This window comes from Scylla paramamosain, chromosome 20 (assembly GCF_035594125.1).
Source record: "Scylla paramamosain isolate STU-SP2022 chromosome 20, ASM3559412v1, whole genome shotgun sequence".
NCBI classification, from domain to species: Eukaryota; Metazoa; Arthropoda; class Malacostraca; order Decapoda; family Portunidae; genus Scylla; species Scylla paramamosain.
In genome coordinates, this window is record NC_087170.1 from 9132179 (window position 1) to 9152312 (window position 20134).

At 41.3% G+C, this 20134-nt stretch overlaps 1 protein-coding gene across 2 annotated transcripts in view; it reads right to left on the reverse strand.

The window, feature by feature from the left end:
- The window catches only part of LOC135110236 (uncharacterized), a 49208-nt gene extending 29130 nt beyond the window's left edge, over positions 1-20078 (reverse strand). The window contains exon 1 of one of the 2 annotated variants that reach the window (XM_064022349.1): positions 19945-20078. In XM_064022349.1, the coding sequence (XP_063878419.1) occupies positions 19945-20075 (131 nt within the window). In that variant the 5' untranslated portion in view covers positions 20076-20078. The remainder of the gene's footprint in view (positions 1-19944) is intronic. The other variant, XM_064022350.1, reaches the window with a different exon arrangement.
- Positions 20079-20134: the final 56 nt, after the last annotated feature.

Here is a 20134-nt window from a genome sequence, read left to right on the forward strand (position 1 = left end):
AGGTATGTGTGGTAGGAGATTTTAATTTTAGGAATATCGACTGGAGTCTGATGGTGGGAAACAAGGAAGCAGAAGAATTTCTTAAGGTAATTCAGGATAATTCTTTAAAACAGGTAGTCGTAGAACCCACGGAATAATATTCTAGATTTAATTCTTACTAGCAGGGAGGAAGCAGTCACGCAGGTAGAGGTTGGAGGACAGCTAGGTAACAGTGACCATAGGGAAATTAGGTACAATTTAGAATGGGAAAAAACAGTTAGAAACAAAAACACTAGTAAAATACCTGACTTTAGGAGAGCAGATTTTGAAGAATTAAAAAGGTACCTCCAAGGAGTGGACTGGCAAAGGATGCAGGGTGAGGTCAGGTCAGGGACGGAGTTCAGAGAGATAAGGCAGGATGAGAGAGGTGAGGTGAGGCGTGAGGGTGTAGGACAAGAGGAGGGAAGGTGTGTCCGGAAGGGAGGAGGAAAGAGGAAGGGGGGAGCTAGGTGTGAGTATGTTGGAATGTCAGGTCATGCTGAAATGAGAGAGGTGAGGTCGAGGCGAGAAGATGAGGGAGTGGAGAGGATGGTAGGGGACGAGATGAGGGGACTAGGTGAAGTAAATGTAGATGAATTGTATAAATATTTCGTAGATAAAGTTCATACAGGTCAGTTAGCAAATATCCCGTATAGAACAATAAGATCACAAAAAAATGACCCTAAATGGATGACTGCTAGGTTAAAGCATTATATAGGGCGTAAGAGAAGTATATATAGGAGATTAAGGGCAGGTGAAGAAGTTTTAAGGACACAATATAATGAATTAGTTAGAACAGTCAGGAAGTTAACGAGGAAAGCTAAGGACAATTATGAATCAAAGGTAGCCAGCCAGGCGAAGACGGACCCCAAGGGATTTTATCAGGTATACAGGACGAAGAATAAGGATACTGTAGGTCCATTAAAGGCAGCAGATGGGGAGCTGGTTAGTTCTGGGGAGGAGATTAGTCAACTTCTGAATTAGTATTTTTTAACTGTCTTCACCCAGGAAAACATGCAGGATATGCCAGATAGTGAACAGGTGTTTAGAGCAGATGAGAATGAGAAGCTGACAGATATTTCCATAACTGGGGAGATAGTGGAACAGGAGATAGATAGGCTAAAAAAGTTCAAGTCACCAGGACCTGATGAAATATACCCCAGAGTACTTAAGGAATGTAAAGAGATTATTAGGGAGCCGTTAGTTTCTGTCTTTAGGAAATCACTGGAGTCGGGTGAGGTACCAGTAATGTGGAGGCAGGCTAATGTAGTACCCATCTTTAAGAAAGGAGATAAAACGTTAGCGTCTAATTATAGACCTGTCAGCTTAACTTCAGTTGTAGGTAAAATGTTAGAGTCAATAATAGCGAGGAACATTAGGGAACATTTAGACAAACATAACTTGATAAATCAGTCACAGCATGGCTTCATGAAGGGGAAGTCTTGCCTGACAAACTTGTTAAGTTTTTATAGTAAGGTGTACGAGGCAGTAGATAATGGTGATAGTTATGATATCTTATATCTGGACTTTAGTAAAGCATTTGACAAGGTACCCCATCAAAGGCTCCTGAGAAAGGTTAGGGCACACGGGATAGATGGGAAGGTGTTAGGCTGGATGGGGTCATGGCTTAGTGACAGGCGACAGAGAGTGGTAATAAACGGCTCGAAATCCGAGTGGGGTCATGTAATTAGTGGGGTGCCACAGGGATCAGTATTAGGGCCATTATTATTTCTAATGTATATCAATGACTTGGATAGTGGAATTAGTAGTGATGTTAGTAAATTTGCGGATGACACAAAGATAGGTAGATTAATTAGGTCAGAATCGGATGCCATCGCCTTGCAGGCAGACTTAGATAGAATGAATGAATGGACGGATAGATGGCAAATGCAATTCAATATCAATAAATGCAAAGTGCTTAGCGTAGGTAGAGGAAACCCACACAATAGGTACACATTAGACAACCAAATTCTGGTAGGTACAGGGTACGAGAAAGATTTAGGAGTTATAGTTAGCTCTGAACTCCGTCTAGGGAAACAATGCATAGAAGCCAGAAACAAGGCTAATAGGGTACTAGGATTCATTTTTAGGAGTGTTAAAAGTAGAAGGCCGGGGGTAATATTAAAGTTATACTTGGCGCTGGTCAGACCTCATCTAGACTACGCGGTGCAGTTCTGGTCCCCACATTACAGGAAAGATATAGGTCTATTAGAATCAGTACAGAGGAGAATGACTAAAAGGATACAGGGGATGAGGAGTATCCCTTACGAGGCGAGGTTGAAGCTGTTAAATTTACATTCTTTAGAGAGACGTAGGTTAAGAGGGGACCTGATAGAAGTCTTTAAGTGGTATAAGGGTTATAACAAGGGAGATGTAAGCAAAATTCTTAGGATCAGCAACCAGGGTAGAACAAGAAATAACGGGTTCAAGCTTGAAAAATTTAGGTTTAGGAAGGAGATAGGAAAAAATTGGTTCTCAAATAGAGTGGTAGATGAGTGGAACAGACTCAGTAATCATGTAGTTAGTGCTAGGACACTAGAGAGCTTTAAGAGAAGATTAGACAAGTTTATGGATGGGGATAGCAGATGGAAATAGGTAGGTGTGTTTCATACAGGGACTGCCACGTGTAAGCCTGGTCGCTTCTTGCAGATTCCCTTATTTCTTATGTTCTTATGTTCTTATGGTCCCCTCCCCAGATGGGGACTCCAAGGCTGGTGTAGGAGTCGCCATGATAATTTTGAAATTTTTGAGTGAAGGGTGTGTGTTATTAGGTGTTTGTAGTTTTGTGTGGAGGAAGAGAGTTGTCTTTAGAGGGCAGGCTGTGACTGCCCCCTTGTGTTGTGAGACACAAAGGGAAACGTTCAGTGAGGTCACAGCTGGCTTTAAAGATAAGTTCACAGCACCCCTTGAACAGTGCTTTAGACCTCACTGGGAGTAATGTCTAAAGCACTAAAGTTGTGCAGAGGGCATGCAGGTAAAAGGGCCTGAGATTGAGAAGGGAACAACACCAAAAGAAAAATGAGTATGGAAGCTTACCCGGCGACTTCCGATTACATAACATGCACCGCTGAAACGTGCACACCAAACTAACCGGGTCTCGCATTTTGAAACTTAGTTCTCTCATAAGAACTACATATTTCCAAAGGCCACGAAGATGGCTTTAGCCTCTCTCTCTCTCTCTCTCTCTCTCTCTCTCTCTCTCTCTCTCTCTCTCTCTCTAGGTAGGAAAGAAAAAAAAAAAGCAAAATATAGTATTAATGGTACCCAGCTTAAAAGAGTAGATAGTGAAATTGGTTTAGGAGTAACAATATCGAGCAGTCTTAAACCTAGCCAACAATGTTCAGAAGTAAAAAAAAAAGTGAATGAAATAATTTTCTTAATCGCAGATCATTTCAGTACAAATCTAAAGATACGATCCTCACTCTGTATAACTCCTTGCTTGCGTTCCAGTATGGCGTCCTATTACCAGAAACACATAGATAAATTAGAACGAGTTCAGTGTAGAATAACAAAAATTATACCAAGCCTATAAAAAAAAAAAACATACAAAGAGCGACTTAAAGAATTAAATTTATTTCCATTAACTCAAAGATAAAGAGGCGACTTAATAATCATCAAAGACATTGATAACATGAACTGCAGTAAGTACATATTTCATTACAGACTCTTCAAATTACTCGCAAAATTCAAATTACTTGCAAAATTATTGGGAAATCCTTCAGTTCTCATGAATAAAAAAAAATCGTTTTCTTCCATCTTACAGTAAATCTATGGAATGGGCTTCCCCGAGACGTGATAAATTGCAACACCGTAGAGACTTTTAAACGCTGTCATAATAAATATTTCCCTCAAATCCGCGGTTAATATCATTTGTTAATGATTAACTTCCTTGTCTCCAGGAAGTTGGGGCACCTCACTTCATCTGCTTTCATTCTTTCATATAAAATTTCCCTCGGGTTTTTAATTCTCTAACCCCGTAAGGTATTTATGTATTTCCGATCTGTTTCTTGTACGGCTTATGCCAGGAGGAGAAGAGGGTGGGGTGAGAGCCTTCTGCTTTGCTGTCCTTTTCTTTTACTATCACCTTAGTACTCTTAGGTCAGGTCACCTCGTGAGGACTACAAGGTCTGCTGTGGCCTGTGTATCTATGTAACGTAACTCTCTCTCTCTCTCTCTCTCTCTCTCTCTCTCTCTCTCTCTCTCTCTCTCTCTCTCTCTCTCTCTCTCTCTCTCTCTCTCTCTCTCTGTGTGTGTGTGTGTGTCTGTCTCTTCCATTGACGGTGCAGAATCCTTGTTTAACTTTGTCAAACTGTCATTAGAATTTACGAAAAAAAAAATGTCAGTGAAAGCCCTAATGATCTCCATGGTAGTAAAGTTCCTTAGAGAGAGAGAGAGAGAGAGAGAGAGAGAGAGAGAGAGAGAGAGAGAGAGAGAGAGAGAGAGAGAGAGAGAGAGAGAGAGAGAGTCAAAATGAGACGCCGAAGTGTTTAAGTACAGGGTCACAGAGCTGGCTAGGCAAGTAAATAAATAAATAAATAAATAAATAAATAAATAAATAAATAAATAAATAAATAAGTAAATAAAGGAATAAATAGATAGATAAATAATAAATAAAGATAACGAAGAACAAGCAAGGATATAAGAAAATTTGTGTAAAAGAAAAACTAGGCCAATCTCGCAAAAAAAAAAAAAAAAAAAAAAAAATCTAGTGCTGTAAAAACACGCTCATGATCTGGCCATTTTGAATTGAGCGTTTAAAAAGTGCCCTTTCCGGAATTCCCCTGCCTGCGGCGCTGCCAAACCTTGTACTGGGTAATTATTATCAGATTAGAGCTTATGTGTCGCTGATAACCTCGCTCCCCACACACCACCTCTCTCTCTCTCTCTCTCTCTCTCTCTCTCTCTCTCTCTCTCTCTCTCTCTCTCTCTCTCTCTCTCTCTCTCTCTCTCTCTCCATTGTGAATTTCATTCAAATGTGATAGGTTTCCTTTTAGATATGATATTTCCCTTAAACTATGCTATATTTTTATTCTTTAGTTACGACTTTTTTTCCACACCACCATCGAGGTTAAAGTCAAGGCACGTCGGTAGTTTTCGCTGTTCGGGCAACAACTCTCGAGGGGTCAAGTAAGGATCCCCTATTAGCCTTTTTCTTCCAAAAAAATACTTATTTACTGAGTAAATAAGCTCTTTTTCTCGGCTGTGGATGTGACGAGAGCGAGCGGGAGAAGTAGTTTTCATCCTGGCTGACGACGCGAGAGGCAGTGACCATGGATTAACACGGTCACTTTGACCATGTGGTTTCATTCGGTCATCCATGGAGACGTGACAACGCCTGGAGGAAACGTTGCTAAGTATTGTGGTGCTTGGAGAAAAAACAAAAAAAACAATGCAAGTATCATTAAAAAAAAAAAAAAAAAACTTGCTTTTTTTTTTTTTTTTAGAGCATCACAGTGTATATATACTACAACATCATTTAATTATGAAGAGCGTCTTGGTATAAGTGTGGCATGTCACAGGCCGGGGAAAGGGCAACGCCTAAAAGCTGATTTCAAAATAGTCAGACCATAGTAAGTAAGCGGGTGATTACAGCACTGTGTGTAAGCGTCGCTTACACACGCAAGAGAAATATGAAAATAATGCAAGTTCATTATTTTTTTTATTTTATTTTTTTTTTTTTATTTATTTTTTTTTTACAGAAGGCGTTAATAATTTTCGGAAAACTGGAAATGACCGTCCAATGCTCAAGCATTCCCGCGCCTCCTCTTTGTTCCGGCTGTGAATTTTAGCTCAGGTATTTAATAGAGCTACGAGAGCCGTTAGGTTTAGACTAGAATGATGACTGGTGGTTGAGGTTCTGAGCTAGCCGCGAAATTTGGCTTTGTTATTTAAGAGAGCTAAGAGAGGCGTTAAAATTAGACCAGAGTGGTCACTGGTGGGCTAAGGCAGTGCAAACAGGTTCTTTTTTTTTTTTTTCTTTTTTTTTTATGTAGGAGGGACGCTGGCCAAGGGCAACAAAAATACAATAAAAAAAAAATGCCCACTGAAATGCCAGTTCCATAAAAGGGTCAAAGCAGTAGTCAAAAATTGAAGGATAAGTGTCTTGAAACCTCCCTCTTGAAAGAATTCAAGTCATAGGAAGGTGGAAATACAGAAGCAGGCAGGGAGTTCCAAAGTTTACCAGAGAAAGGGATGAATGATTGAGAATACTGGTTAACTCTTGCGTTAGAGAGGTGGACAGAATAGGGGTGATAGAAAGAAGAAAGTCTTGTGCAGCGAGGCCGCGGAAGGAGGGGAGGCATGCAGTTAGCAAGATCAGAAGAGCAGTTAGCATGAAAATAGCGGTAGAAGACAGCTAGATATGCAACATTGCAGCAGTGAGAGACAGGCTGAAGACAGTCAGTTAGAGGAGAGGAGTTGATGAGACGAAAATCTTTTGACTCCACCCTGTCTAGAAGAGCAGTATGAGTGGAACCCCCCCCCCCCAGACATGTGAAGCATACTCCATACATGGACGGATAAGGCCCTTGTACAGAGTTATCAGCTGGGGGGGATGAGAAAAACTGACGGAGACGTCTCAGAACACCTAACTTCATAGAAGCTGTTTTAGCTAGAGATGAGATGTGAAGTTTCCAGTTCAGATTATAAGTAAAGGACAGACCGAGGATGTTCAGTGTAGAAGAGGGGGACAGTTGAGTGTCATTGAAGAAGAGGGGATAGTTGTCTGGAAGGTTGTGTCGAGTTGATAGATGGAGGAATTGAGTTTTTGAGGCATTGAACAATACCAAGTTTGCTCTGCCCCAATCAGAAATTTTAGAAAGATAGGAAGTCAAGCGTTCTGTGGCTTCCCTGCGTGAAATGTTTACCTCCTGAAGGGTTGGACGTCTATTAAAAGACGTGGAAAAGTGCAGGGTGGTATCATTAGCGTAGGAGTGGATAGGACAAGAAGTTTGGTTTAGAAGATCATTAATGAATAATAAGAAGAGAGTGGGTGACAGGACAGAACCCTGAGGAACACCACTGTTAATAGATTTAGGAGAAGAACAGTGACCGTCTACCACAGTAGCAATAGAACGGTCAGAAAGGAAACATGAGATGAAGTTACAGAGAGAAGGATAGAAACCGTAGGAGGGTAGTTTGGAAATCAAAGCTTTATGCCAGACTCTTATCAAAAGCTTTTGATATGTTAGAGGAGAGGAGTTGATGAGACGAAAAGCTTTTGATTCCACCCTGTCTAGAACAGCAGTATGAGTGGAACACCCCCAGACATGTGAAGCATACTCCATACATGGACGGATAAGGCCCTTGTACAGAGTTAGCAGCTAGAGGGGTGAGAAAAACTGGTGGAGACGTCTCAGAACACCTATCTTCATAGAAGCTGTTTTAGCTAGAGATGAGATGTGAAGTTTCCAGTTCAGATTATAAGTAAAAGACAGAACGAGGATGTTCAGTGTAGGAGAGGGGGACAGTTGAGTGTCATTGAAGAAGAGGGGATAGTTATCTGGAAGGTTGTGTTGAGTTGATAGAGGGAGGAATTGAGTTTTTGAGGCATTGAACAATACCAAGTTTGCTCTGCCCCAATCAGAAATTTTAGAAAGATCAAAAGTCAAGCGTTATGTGGCTTCCCTGCGTGAAATGTTCACTTCCTGAAGTATTGGACGTCTATGAAAAGACATGGAAAAGTGCAGGGTAGTATCATCAGCGTAGGAGTGGATAGGATAAGAAGTTTGGTTTAGAAGATCATTAATGAATAATAAGAAGAGAGTGGGTGACAGGACAGAACATTGAGGAACACCACTGTGAATAGATTTAGGAGAAGAACAGTGACCGTCTACCACAGCAGCAATAGAACAGTCAGAAAGGAAACTTGAGATGAAATTACAGAGAGAAGGATAGAAGCCATAGGAGGGTAGTTTGGAAATTAAAGCTTTGTGCCAGACTCTATCAAAAGCTTTTGATATGTCCAAGGCAACTGCAAAAGTTTCACCAAAATCTCTAAAAGAGGATGACCAAGACTCAGTAAGGAAAGCCAGATCACCAGTAGAGCAGCCTTGACGGAACCCATACTGGCGATCAGATAGAAGGTTGTGAAGTGATAGATGTTTAAGAATCTTCCTGTTCAGGATAGATTAAAAAACTTTAGATAGGCAGGAAATTAAAGCAATAGGACGGTAGTTTGAAGGATTAGAAAGGTCACCCTTTTTAGGAACAGGCTGAATGTAGGCAAACTTCCAGCAAGAAGTTTAACCTGCTCTCGTGCCCACGCTCTTGAATCTTCCGAGTTTTCCACCATCTGGCTACGACTACAGAGTCATTCTCATACTAAATTTATCTGTGCTGTATACCTCTCTCCTAACTTCTCTGACTATAAGAAATTCTTTGACTACTTAACTTCCAAAGTGGAGCACATTCTGACCCTCTTCCCTTTTGTAGAGATCTCCATTCTTGGAGACTTCAATGTTCACCACCAGCTTTGGCTTTCCTCTCCCTTCACTGACCATCCTGGTGAACTAGCCTACAACTGTGCTATCCTCCATGACCTAGAGCAATTGGTGCAACACCCTACTCGTATTCCTGACCGTCTTGGAGATACGCCCAACATTCTTGACCTTTTTCCTGACCTCTAATCCTTCTGCTTATGCTGTCACCCTTTCTTCTCCATTGGGCTCCTCCGATCACAATCTCATATCTTTATCTTGTCCTATCACTCCAATCCCTCCTCAGGATCCCCCTAAGCGAAGGTGCCTCTGGCGTTTTGCCTCTGCTAGTTGGGGGGACCTGAGTAGGTATTTTGCTGATTTTCCTTGGAATGACTACTGCTTCCGTGTCAGAGACCCGTCTTTGTGTGCTGAGCGCATAACAGAGGTGATAGTGTCTGGCATGGAGGCGTACATTCCACACTGTTTTTCTCGTCCTAAACTTTCTAAACCTTGGTTTAACACAGCTTGTTCTCGTGCTATACATGATAGAGAGGTGGCCCACAAAAGGTACTTAAGCCTTCCATCACCAGAATCTCGTGCACTTTATATTTCTGCCCGGAACCATGCCAAGTCTGTTCTCCAACTAGCCAAAAACTCCTTCATTAACAGAAAATGTCAAAACCTTTCAAGATCAAACTCCCCTCGTGATTTCTGGCATCTAGCCAAAAATATCTCCAATAACTTTGCTTCTTCTTTCCCTCCTCTACTTCAACCAGATGGCACCACTGCTATCACATCTATTTCTAAAGCTGAACTCTTTGCTCAAACCTTTGCTAAAAAAATTTACCTTGGACGATTCTGGGCTTGTTCCTCCCTCTCCTCCACCCTCTGACTACTTCATGCCACCTATTAAAATTCTTCGCAATGATGTTTTCCATGCCCTCGCTGGCCTAAACCCTCGGAAGGCTTATGGACCTGATGGGGTCCCTCCTATTGTTCTCCGAAACTGTGCCTCCGTGCTTGCACCTTGCCTAGTCAAACTCTTTCAGCTCTGTCTGTCAACATCTACCTTTCCTTCTTGCTGGAAGTTTGCCTACATTCAACCTGTTCCTAAAAAGAGTGACCGCTCTAATCCCTCAAACTACCGTCCTATTGCTTTAATATCCTGCTTATGTAAAGTTTTTGAATCTATCCTCAACAGGAAGATTCTTAAACATCTATCACTTCACAACCTTCTATCTGATCGCCAGTATGGGTTCCGTCAAGGCCGCTCTACTGGTGATCTTCTGGCTTTCCTTACTGAGTCTTGGTCATCCTCTTTTAGAGATTTTGGTGAAACTTTTGCTGTTGCCTTGGACATATCAAAAGTCTTTGATAGAGTCTGGCAAAAAGCTTTGATTTCCAAACTACCCTCTTACGGTTTCTATCCTTCTCTCTGTAACTTCATCTCAAGTTTCCTTTCTGACCGTTCTATTGCTGCTGTGGTAGACGGTCACTGTTCTTCTCCTAAATATATTCACAGTGGTGTTCCTCAGGGTTTTGTCCTGTCACCCACTCTCTTCTTATTATTCATTAATGATCTTCTAAACCAAACTTCTTGTCCTATACACTCCTACGCTGATGATACCACCCTGCACTTTTCCATGTCTTTTCATAGACGTCCAACCCTTCAGGAGGTAAACATATCACGCAGGGAAGCCACAGAACGCCTGACTTCTGATCTTTCTAAAATTTCTGATTGGGGCAGAGCAAACTTGGTATTGTTCAATGCCTCAAAAACTCAATTCCTCCATCTATCAACTCGACACAACCTTCCAGACAACTATCCCCTCTTCTTCAATGACACTCAACTGTCCCCCTCTTCTACACTGAACATCCTCGGTCTGTCCTTTACTTATAATCTGAACTGAAAACTTCACATCTCATCTCTAGCTAAAACAGCTTCTATGAAGTTAGGTGTTCTGAGACGTCTCCGCCAGGTTTTCTCACCCCCTCAGCTGCTAACTCTGTACAAGGGCCTTATCCGTCCATGTATGGAGTATGTTTCACATGTCTGGGGGGTTCCACTCATACTGCTCTTCTAGACAGGGTGGAATCAAAAGCTTTTCGTCTCATCAACTCCTCTCCTCTAACTGACTGTCTTCAGCCTCTCTCTCACCGCCGCAATGTTGCATATCTAGCTGTCTTCTACCGCTATTTTCATGCTTACTGCTCTTTTGATCTTGCTAACTGCATGCCTCCCCTCCTTCCACGGCCTCGCTGCACAAGATTTTCTTCTTTCTCTCACCCCTATTCTGTCCACCTCTCTAACGCAAGAGTTAAGCAGTATTCTCAATCATTCATCTCTTTCTCTGGTAAACTCTGGAACTCCCTGCCTGCTTCTGTATTTCCACCTTCCTTTGACTTGAATTCTTTCAAGAGGGAGGTTTCAAGACACTTATCCACCAATTTTTGACCACTGCTTTGACCCTTTTATGGGATTGGCATTTTAGTGGGCAATTTTTTTATTAGATTTTTGTTGCCCTTGGCCAGTATCCTTTCTACATAAAAAAAAAAAAAAAAAGAAGGAAAGGTAGATGTTGACAGACAGAGCTGAAAGAGTTTGACTAGGCAAGGTGGAAGCACGGAGGCACAGTTTCGGAGAACAATATAGGAGGGATCCCATCAGGTCCATAAGCCTTCCGAGGGTTTAGGCCAGCAAGGGCATGGAAAACATCATTGCGAAGAATTTTAACAGGTAGCATGAAGTAGTCAGAGGGTGGAGGAGAGGGAGGAACAAGCCCAGAATCGTCCAAGGTAAATTTTTTAGCAAAGGTTTGAGCGAAGAGTTCAGCTTTAGAAATAGATGTGAGAGCAGTAGAGCCATCTGGTTGAAATAAAGGAGGGAAAGAAGAAGAAGCAAAGTTATTGGAGATATTTTTTGGCTAGATACCAGAAGTCACGAGGGGAGTTAGATCTTGAAAGGTTTTGACAGTTTCTGTTAATGAAAGAGTTTTGGCTAGTTGGAGAACAGACTTGGCATGGTCCCGGGCAGAAATATAAAGTGCATGAGATTCTGGTGATGGAAGGCTTAAGTACTTTTTGTGGGCCAACTCTCTATCATGTATAGCACAAGAAAAAGCTGTGTTAAACCAAGGTTTGGAAGGTTTAGGTCAAGAAAAAGAGTGAGGAATGTACGCCTCCATGCCAGACACTATCATCTGTTATGCGCTCAGCACACAAAGACGGGTCTCTGACACGGAAGCAGTAGTCATTCCAAGGAAAATCAGCAAAATACCTCCTCAGGTCCCCCCAATTAGCAGAGGCAAAACGGCAGAGGCACCTTCGCTTAGGGGGATCCTGAGGAGGGACTGGAGCGATAGGACAAGATACAGATATGAGATTGTGATCGGAGGAGCCCAATGGAGAAGAAAGGGTGACAGCATAAGCAGAAGGATTAGAGGTCAGGAAAAGGTCAAGAATGTTAGGCGTATCTCCAAGACGGTCAGGAATACAAGTAGGGTGTTGCACCAATTGCTCTAGGTCGTGGAGGATAGCAAAGTTGAAGGCTAGTTCACCAGGATGGTCAGTGAAGGGAGAGGAAAGCCAAAGCAGGTGATGAACACTGAAGTCTCCAGGAATGGAGATCTCTGCAAAAGGAAAGAGGGTCAGAATGTGCTCCACTTTGGAAATTAAGAAGTCAAAGAATTTCTTATAGTCAGAGGAGTTAGGTGAGAGGTATACAGCACAGATAAATTTAGTTTGAGAGTGACTCTGTAGTCGTAGCCAGATGGTGGAAAACTTGGAAGATTCAAGAGCGTGGGCACGAGAGCAGGTTATGTCACTGCGCACATAAACACATCCAGCTTTGGATCGAAAATGAGGATAGAGAAAGTAGGAGGGAACAGAAAAGGGGCTACTGTCAGTTGCCTCAGACACCTGAGTTTCAGTGAGGAAAAGAAGATGAGGTTTAGAAGAGGAGAGGTGGTGTTCTACAGATTGAAAATTTGATCTTAGACCGCGAATGTTGCAGAAATTTATGAAGAAAAAGTTGAGGGGGGTGTCAAGACACTTAGGGTTGTCGACAGAAAGGCAGTCCGACCTGGGGACATTTATGGTCCCTTCCCCAGATGGAGACTCCAAGGCTGGTGTAGGAGTCGCCATGATAATTTTGAAATTTTTGAGTGAAGGGTGTGTGTGTTATTAGGTGCTTGTAGTTTTGTGTGGAGGAAGAGAGTTGTCCTTAGAGGGCGGGCTGTGACTTCCCCCTTGTGTTGTGAGACACAAAGGGAAACGTTCAGTGAGGTCACAGCTGGGTTTAATGATAAGTTCACAGCACCCCCTGAACAGTACTTTAGACCTCACTGGGAGTAACGCGGAAAGTTAGTGTGGGAGTATATACGACAAGCAACTGAGTTGGATATAAAATACTTAGCTAAATTCGGTCCTTGCTATGGCACAAAAATACTACATATTATCTTATTCCCTCTGGTAGTCACTAGCTCAGGGTGCATGGTGCGCCTTAGGCTGCATGAATATTTTCAAAAGCTACTCGCAGACAATGTGATACACGGAGGACTACATGACATGGCTACTGTCAAGTGTACTAAAGACTGCGCTGTAGGAGATGTTTGTGCGTCATGTGATAAATCAATTTAAAAGGAGATTAAAGTATTACAAATCTGTATTATATTAGTATATTACACACAGACACAACTCGCGCCTCACAGGTTTGAGATGTGGCATTCTGTTTTACTTTTTTTTTTTTTTTTTTATGTAGGAAGGATACTGGCCAAGGGCAACAAAAATCTAATAAAAAAAAATGCCCACTGAAATGCCAGTCCCTAAAAGGGTCAAAGCAGTGGTCAAAAATTGGTGGATAAGTGTCTTGAAACCTCCCTCTTGAAGGAATTCAAGTCATAGGAAGGTGGAAATACAGAAGCAGGCAAGGAGTTCCAGAGTTTACCAGAGAAAGGGATGAATGATTGAGAATACTGGTTAACTCTTGCGTTAGAGAGGTGGACAGAATAGGAGTGAGAGAAAGAAGAAAGTCTTGTGCAGCGAGGCCGCGGAAGGAGGGGAGGCATGCAGTTAGCAAGATCAGAAGAGCAGTTAGCATGAAAATAGCGGTAGAAGACAGCTAGAGATGCAACATTGCGGCGGTGAGAGAGAGGCTGAAGACAGTCAGTTAGAGGAGAGGAGTTGATGAGACGAAAAGCTTTTGATTCCACCCTGTCTAGAACAGCAGTATGAGTGGAACCCCCCCAGACATGTGAAGCATACTCCATACATGGACGGATAAGGCCCTTGTACAGAGTTAGCAGCTGGGGGGGTGAGAAAAACTGGCGGAGACGTCTCAGAACACCTAACTTCATAGAAGCTGTTTTAGCTAGAGATGAGATGTGAAGTTTCCAGTTCAGATTATAAGTAAAGGACAGACTGAGGATGTTCAGTGTAGAAGAGGGGGATAGTTGAGTGTCATTGAAGAAGAGGGGATAGTTGTCTGGAAGATTGTGTCGAGTTGATAGATGGAGGAATTGAGTTTTTGAGGCATTGAACAATACCAAGTTTGCTCTGCCCCAATCAGAAATTTTAGAAAGATCAGAAGTCAGGCGTTCTGTGGCTTCCCTGCGTGATATGTTTACCTCCTGAAGGGTTGGACGTCTATGAAAAGACGTGGAAAAGTGCAGGGTGGTATCATCAGCATAGGAGTGGATAGGACAAGAAGTTTGGTTTAGAAGATCATTAATGAATAATAAGAAGAGAGTGGGTGACAGGACAGAACCCTGAGGAACACCACTGTTAATAGATTTAGGAGAAGAACAGTGACCGTCTACCACAGCAGCAATAGAACGGTCAGAAAGGAAACTTGAGATGAAGTTACAGAGAGAAGGATAGAAACCGTAGGAGGGTAGTTTGGAAATCAAAGCTTTGTGCCAGACTCTATCAAAGGCTTTTGATATGTCCAAGGCAACAGCAAAAGTTTCACCAAAGTCTCTAAAAGAGGATGACCAAGACTCAGTAAGGAAAGCCAGAAGATCACCAGTAGAGCGGCCTTGACGGAACCCATACTGGCGATCAGATAGAAGGTTGTGAAGTGATAGATGTTTAAGAATCTTCCTGTTTAGGATAGATTCAAAAACTTTAGATAAGCAGGAAATTAAAGCAATAGGACGGTAGTTTGAGGGATTAGAGCGGTCACCCTTTTTAGGAACAGGTTGAATGTAGGCAAACTTCCAGCAAGAAGGAAAGGTAGATGTTGACAGACAGAGCTGAAAGAGTTTGACTAGGCAAGGTGCAAGCACGGAGGCACAGTTTCGGAGAACAATAGGAGGGACCCCATCAGGTCCATAAGCCTTCTGAGGGTTTAGGCCAGCGAGGGCATGGAAAACATCATTACGAAGAATTTTAATACGAGGCATGAAGTAGTCAGAGGGTGGAGGAGAGGGAGGAACAAGCCCAGAATCGTCCAAGGTAGAGTTTTTAGCAAAGGTTTGAGCAAAGAGTTCAGCTTTAGAAATAGATGTGATAGCAGTGGTGCCATCTGGTTGAAGTAGAGGAGGGAAAGAAGAAGAAGCAAAGTTATTGGAGATATTTTTGCCTAGATGCCAGAAATCACGAGGGGAGTTTGATCTTGAAAGGTTTTGACATTTTCTGTTAATGAAGGAGTTTTTGGCTAGTTGGAGAACAGACTTGGCATGGTTCCGGGCAGAAATATAAAGTGCATGAGATTCTGGTGAAGGAAGGCTTAAGTACCTTTTGTGGGCCACCTCTCTATCATGTATAGCACGAGAACAAGCTGTGTTAAACCAAGGTTTAGAAGGTTTAGGACGAGAAAAAGAGTGATGAATGTACGCTTCCATGCCAGACACTATCACCTCTGTTATGCGCTCAGCACACAAAGACGGGTCTCTGACACGGAAGCAGTAGTCATTCCAAGGAAAATCAGCAAAATACCGCCTCAGGTCCCCCCAACTAGCAGAGGCAAAACGCCAGAGGCACCTTCGCTTAGGGGGATCCTGAGGAGGGATTGGAGTGATAGGACAAGATAAAGATATGAGATTGTGATCGGAGGAGCCCAACGGAGAAGAAAGGGTGACAGCATAAGCAGAAGGATTAGAGGTCAGGAAAAGGTCAAGAATGTTGGGCGTACTATGCATTTAGCACTTACAGTATATAGCAATTATTTAGGATAGAATAGCTATCTCCTATGTTTAAAATAGAGATCGAATACTTTAATTTATATATATATATTTTTTTTGTCTTAAAATTGGAGAAAAACGTAAATTATTATTATCATTATTATTATTATTATTATTATTATTATTATTATTATTATTATTATTATTATTACTATTATTATTATTATTATTATTATGTAATCAATTAATCGCCCTAGGCCTGAGGGTAAATGGATTTCTCAAAAGCTCCGGTAGGAGGCAAGGCTGTGAAGTTGTGAAAAACTACACTGCATGACTTGTGCAGATATCGGCCACACCAAGGCTGCGTTTAGTGTGTACAGAATAATTGAGGCGTCGCGTGCAGTAGTATACCCAAGCGCCACGTTTCCGTAAAGTCGAGATAATGGTATCACAAAGTTCTGCGAGGTTTGTTTTATATGGTTGTTGAGAGACATCGCTCAGAAAATAAAGTTGTAAGTCCATAATAATGGTTATTTTGGATCTTTTAGGCCAAAGGGCTGTTTTAGCCTATGTATTGGTGCAGTAGTATACTCATCCACCAGTTCCTGAGAAGACAGCGTGCATGACTGTACTCATGCGCCAAACCAGAATAGACAGTCTCGTCCAAAGCCTGTGTGGAGCGTGCTCCGATTACTCTTGCCCTCGTCACCAGCCTGTGTGAAGCGGGCCCGCCTCAATTATCTACTTTGTTCAGTATCATACACACGTACCTATCATTCGCTCTGTATCGAGAAACTTTATTATTATTACCATTATTTGTTGGGATTTGCATTTTCTCTGGCAAGGGACATTATTAAATGACAAATAATGGAATTTTTCATGTATTTTCTGAACTATTATCTTTAATTTCTAAATCATATTTTTTTTTTTGTTATATTTTCTGTGCCAAAGGACTCGTGTTAAAATGTACAAACCATGAGCTTTAAAAGGGTATAAGAATTATTATCCTAGCTGTAATAGTTTTGGAGAAAATCTTTTTTATACTTTGAAAACTTTAGAGCCGTTTCCTGAGAATTTTAAGAAATGGCGCTTGGGTATGCTACTGCAGGCGACGCCTCAATTATTCAGATACCGATTACTTACAAGGATTAAAAAAATGTGCAGATAAAGTAAACGATTTGGACGACAGTTAGTTATGAAGGTTAGAATTGTCCACACAGAAGTAAACGATTGAGTTGGTCATCAGATAGTTATGAGCGTTATAGAGTATCCAGGCAAGCAGGTAGTAAATAAGTTTGACATTATTATACAGGCTATACATATCCACAGAAATAAGTGAGAACATTATTCAGTAGTTACACCTTTACATAATAATAATAATAATAATAATAATAATAATAATAATAATAATAATAATAATAATAGTAGTAGTAATAGTAGTAGTAGTAGTAGTAACAGAAACATAGATAGGTAACAAAATTATTTTCAAATGTCAAATAGTTGCAAGGTATCAAAAGATAAAAAAAAAAAAAAAAAAAAAAAAAAAAAGAGGAAACACCTAATAAGATAAGAGTTAAACATTGTTGCCAGTGGAACAGCGACAATTCTTACCTCTCTTATGAGATGGAGCCTTTCATTCTATTTTTAACCCCATATATATGCCTCGGAAATTTATTATAACGCCGCTACCCACCAAAAATAAATAAGAAGTTGCCTACTATTGCTGCGTCTCTATTTCATATTTACTGGTTTTGTTGGATTAGGTTTAGTTAGATTTGGTTTGGTTAGGTTTAGTTCAGTTAGGTTTAGTTTGGTTAGGCTAGGTTTAGTTAGGTTTAGTTAGATTAGAATGCCAGCAGCAAGAGCTAGATCAAGAACATGGCGTCCATCACAGCTGGAGACGGACAAGAAAGTAAAACTTTACCAACACCAAAATAAAGAAAAAAATATTAAATAAACAAATAGAATAAGTAAATAAATAAACAAAAAGTCGACAGGCTCTAGATAACTGCCGTTATTTAACAAGAACTCTGCACCATCAATGAGAAAAAAGGAAACAAACATCCATGAGAAACTTATTAATCTCCGTGGTCTTCAAGAATAGTCCTAAAGCATTTAAGACCACAGACTAGGCTTTAGAGTATTTTGAAAGCGTCATCTCTGCTGTGTTCCCCCGCTGTGAGATGCAACGCAAGAATTAACCTCACATTCAAAAGTTACAGCAGCTTTAAAACAGGAATCGGCTTAAGTGCTACGAGGGATGGACACGGGGTGGGGAAAGGGGGCAGGAGGAGGCCCTAGGTGTTCAGTCCATCCCAAGGGTGTGGAGGAGATGGCGGGAGGGGAAGGCAAAACTCTTATCTTAATAGAAGACAGGATCGGGAGGGAGGAGAGATTCACGTAAGTTATTCCTCTTGTAACTATCTCCCCTGCAATCAATCAATCACGTCATCCCAAGGCCACGTCAGACATAACAGAAAACACCAACACGATGCAGGGTAACACATGGACTATTTTATTCTCTCCCCATGCATTCATCCCTCTCACATATACGGTTTATCCTAACCATTCTATCCTCCTCCCTGACATAAAGTTGATGAAATTACTATTATTATCATTATTGAAGGATGCCAAAGGGACACATCGGTAATGGCAAACTACACGGGATATGCCTAAAGTCAAGGGACCGCATTCTGGGAGCATTTTTAAATCAACAGTTAGGATAAAGATGTGTTGAATTAGCATTGTTACCTCACTTAATGGGAATATTTTCAAATGTGACATAAATTATAAGTTCGATTCTCATGGGCGATCCTTTTAATAATACAGAATCATGAAAATACCCTTGGAGAGAGAGAGAGAGAGAGAGAGAGAGAGAGAGAGAGAGAGAGAGAGAGAGAGAGAGAGAGAGAGAGAGAGAGAGCAACTTGCCATAGAATTTGGTCTGAGAAAATTAAATATCTTACTGCCTTTTATCATACAAGACATTCTCTCTCTCTCTCTCTCTCTCTCTCTCTCTCTCTCTCTCTCTCTCTCTCTTGAGGAAAGGTAAAAGCGTTGTATTCTCGTTATTTGATTTAGAGAATATAAGGCGGACACCAATCATTCAATAAAATGTAAATTACAGCGAGAGAGAGAGAGAGAGAGAGAGAGAGAGAGAGAGAGAGAGAGAGAGAGAGAGAGAGAGAGAGAGAGAGAGAGAGAGACGCTTATCTTGAGAGGGTAGGCAGGGGAGGGTAGGCAGGGGAGGGAAAAGAAATTAATGAGCGGTTTTTGCTCTACAGGCCGCTGTCCTGTGGATCAGTGATGGCCACCCTGGGGTCAAGGTGCATCTCAGGGAGCATGATTTTTTATTTTTTTTTTTTTTCATAGTGTACCTGGAAAAATGAGATACATGGAGGGGTACATGGCATGGCCAGTTTGTATTTAAGACAGCACGGTAGAAGGAAATGAAGGAGTATACAGAAAGATAAAAATGTTTTAAGACGAAAATGGTAATGGTTATTTATGTAAGAAATTAATTTAAATTGAGATTAAAACATTAAATGTACTTTTAATTAAATGTACATGATGTGTACATATAGAAGCAGAAATACTAAGTGTATATACATGATAATTTTGTTTCATTATACATTTAGTACCTTAATAACAATTATATAAAACCGAGTCGCTATTTTCTGTTTAAAATAAAGACCTAATGCTTTTATTTACATGTGCTAATTACATTTTCAGTCTTGAAACTAGATAAAACCTTTTTTTTTTTTTTTATCGTCCTAGGCGCAAGCGCACATGTATTCCTCAAAAGCTCCGCGAAAGATGCATGAATTGAGTGAAAGTTAAAGAACATTGCTATAGAGATACGTATTCCCAATCGTGCCGGCGTCTTCTCTCAACTATACACTTTAAACACATGTTCTATTGTTAGTTGTGGGAGGTTTTCAAGGTTTTCATGATTCAAGTTACAGTTTAACGCGGATTCTACACTATCCATGGGAAAAACACCCATGACAATCCGACCATAATCGTCTCTAACATTTAACATAACCCTACATAATGTCAAGAGCCGCGATACTTTATCTAAATCATTGTCTCTTATTTTCTGTACTACCCACCATTGAAAATGAACAACACAGTTTCTTATCATGATATTTCTTCATAGAATCAGCATTTTTTTTTTTTTTTTTTTTTCCGTGAAACACAAATGATTCATGACACGATAAGATTAATCCTCCCCTCGCAGATGCACCGCAGCAGCCCATCCCGTCAAGAACATTGTCGTGTGTTAGGAAATTGTAGCACTTCTCTGAAACTCGTTGGGGTAATTGTACCTAGCCTGTGAAAGGCTGGGAAAATGTTCAGCAGATGTGACACCTGGCATGACTCACCTGAGGTACACCCTATCATGCACGTCCATCTGGGTGTGGAGGGCAATCAGGTGATACACGCCAAAGGTCGCCACCACCACCAGCACAAGACAAGCCGCCAACCGCCGCCCCCTCAGCCGAACAGACATCATCCTCGGGGCGCCGCACGCAACACTCAGCAACACACCTGAAACTCCCCTCACTTAGCACA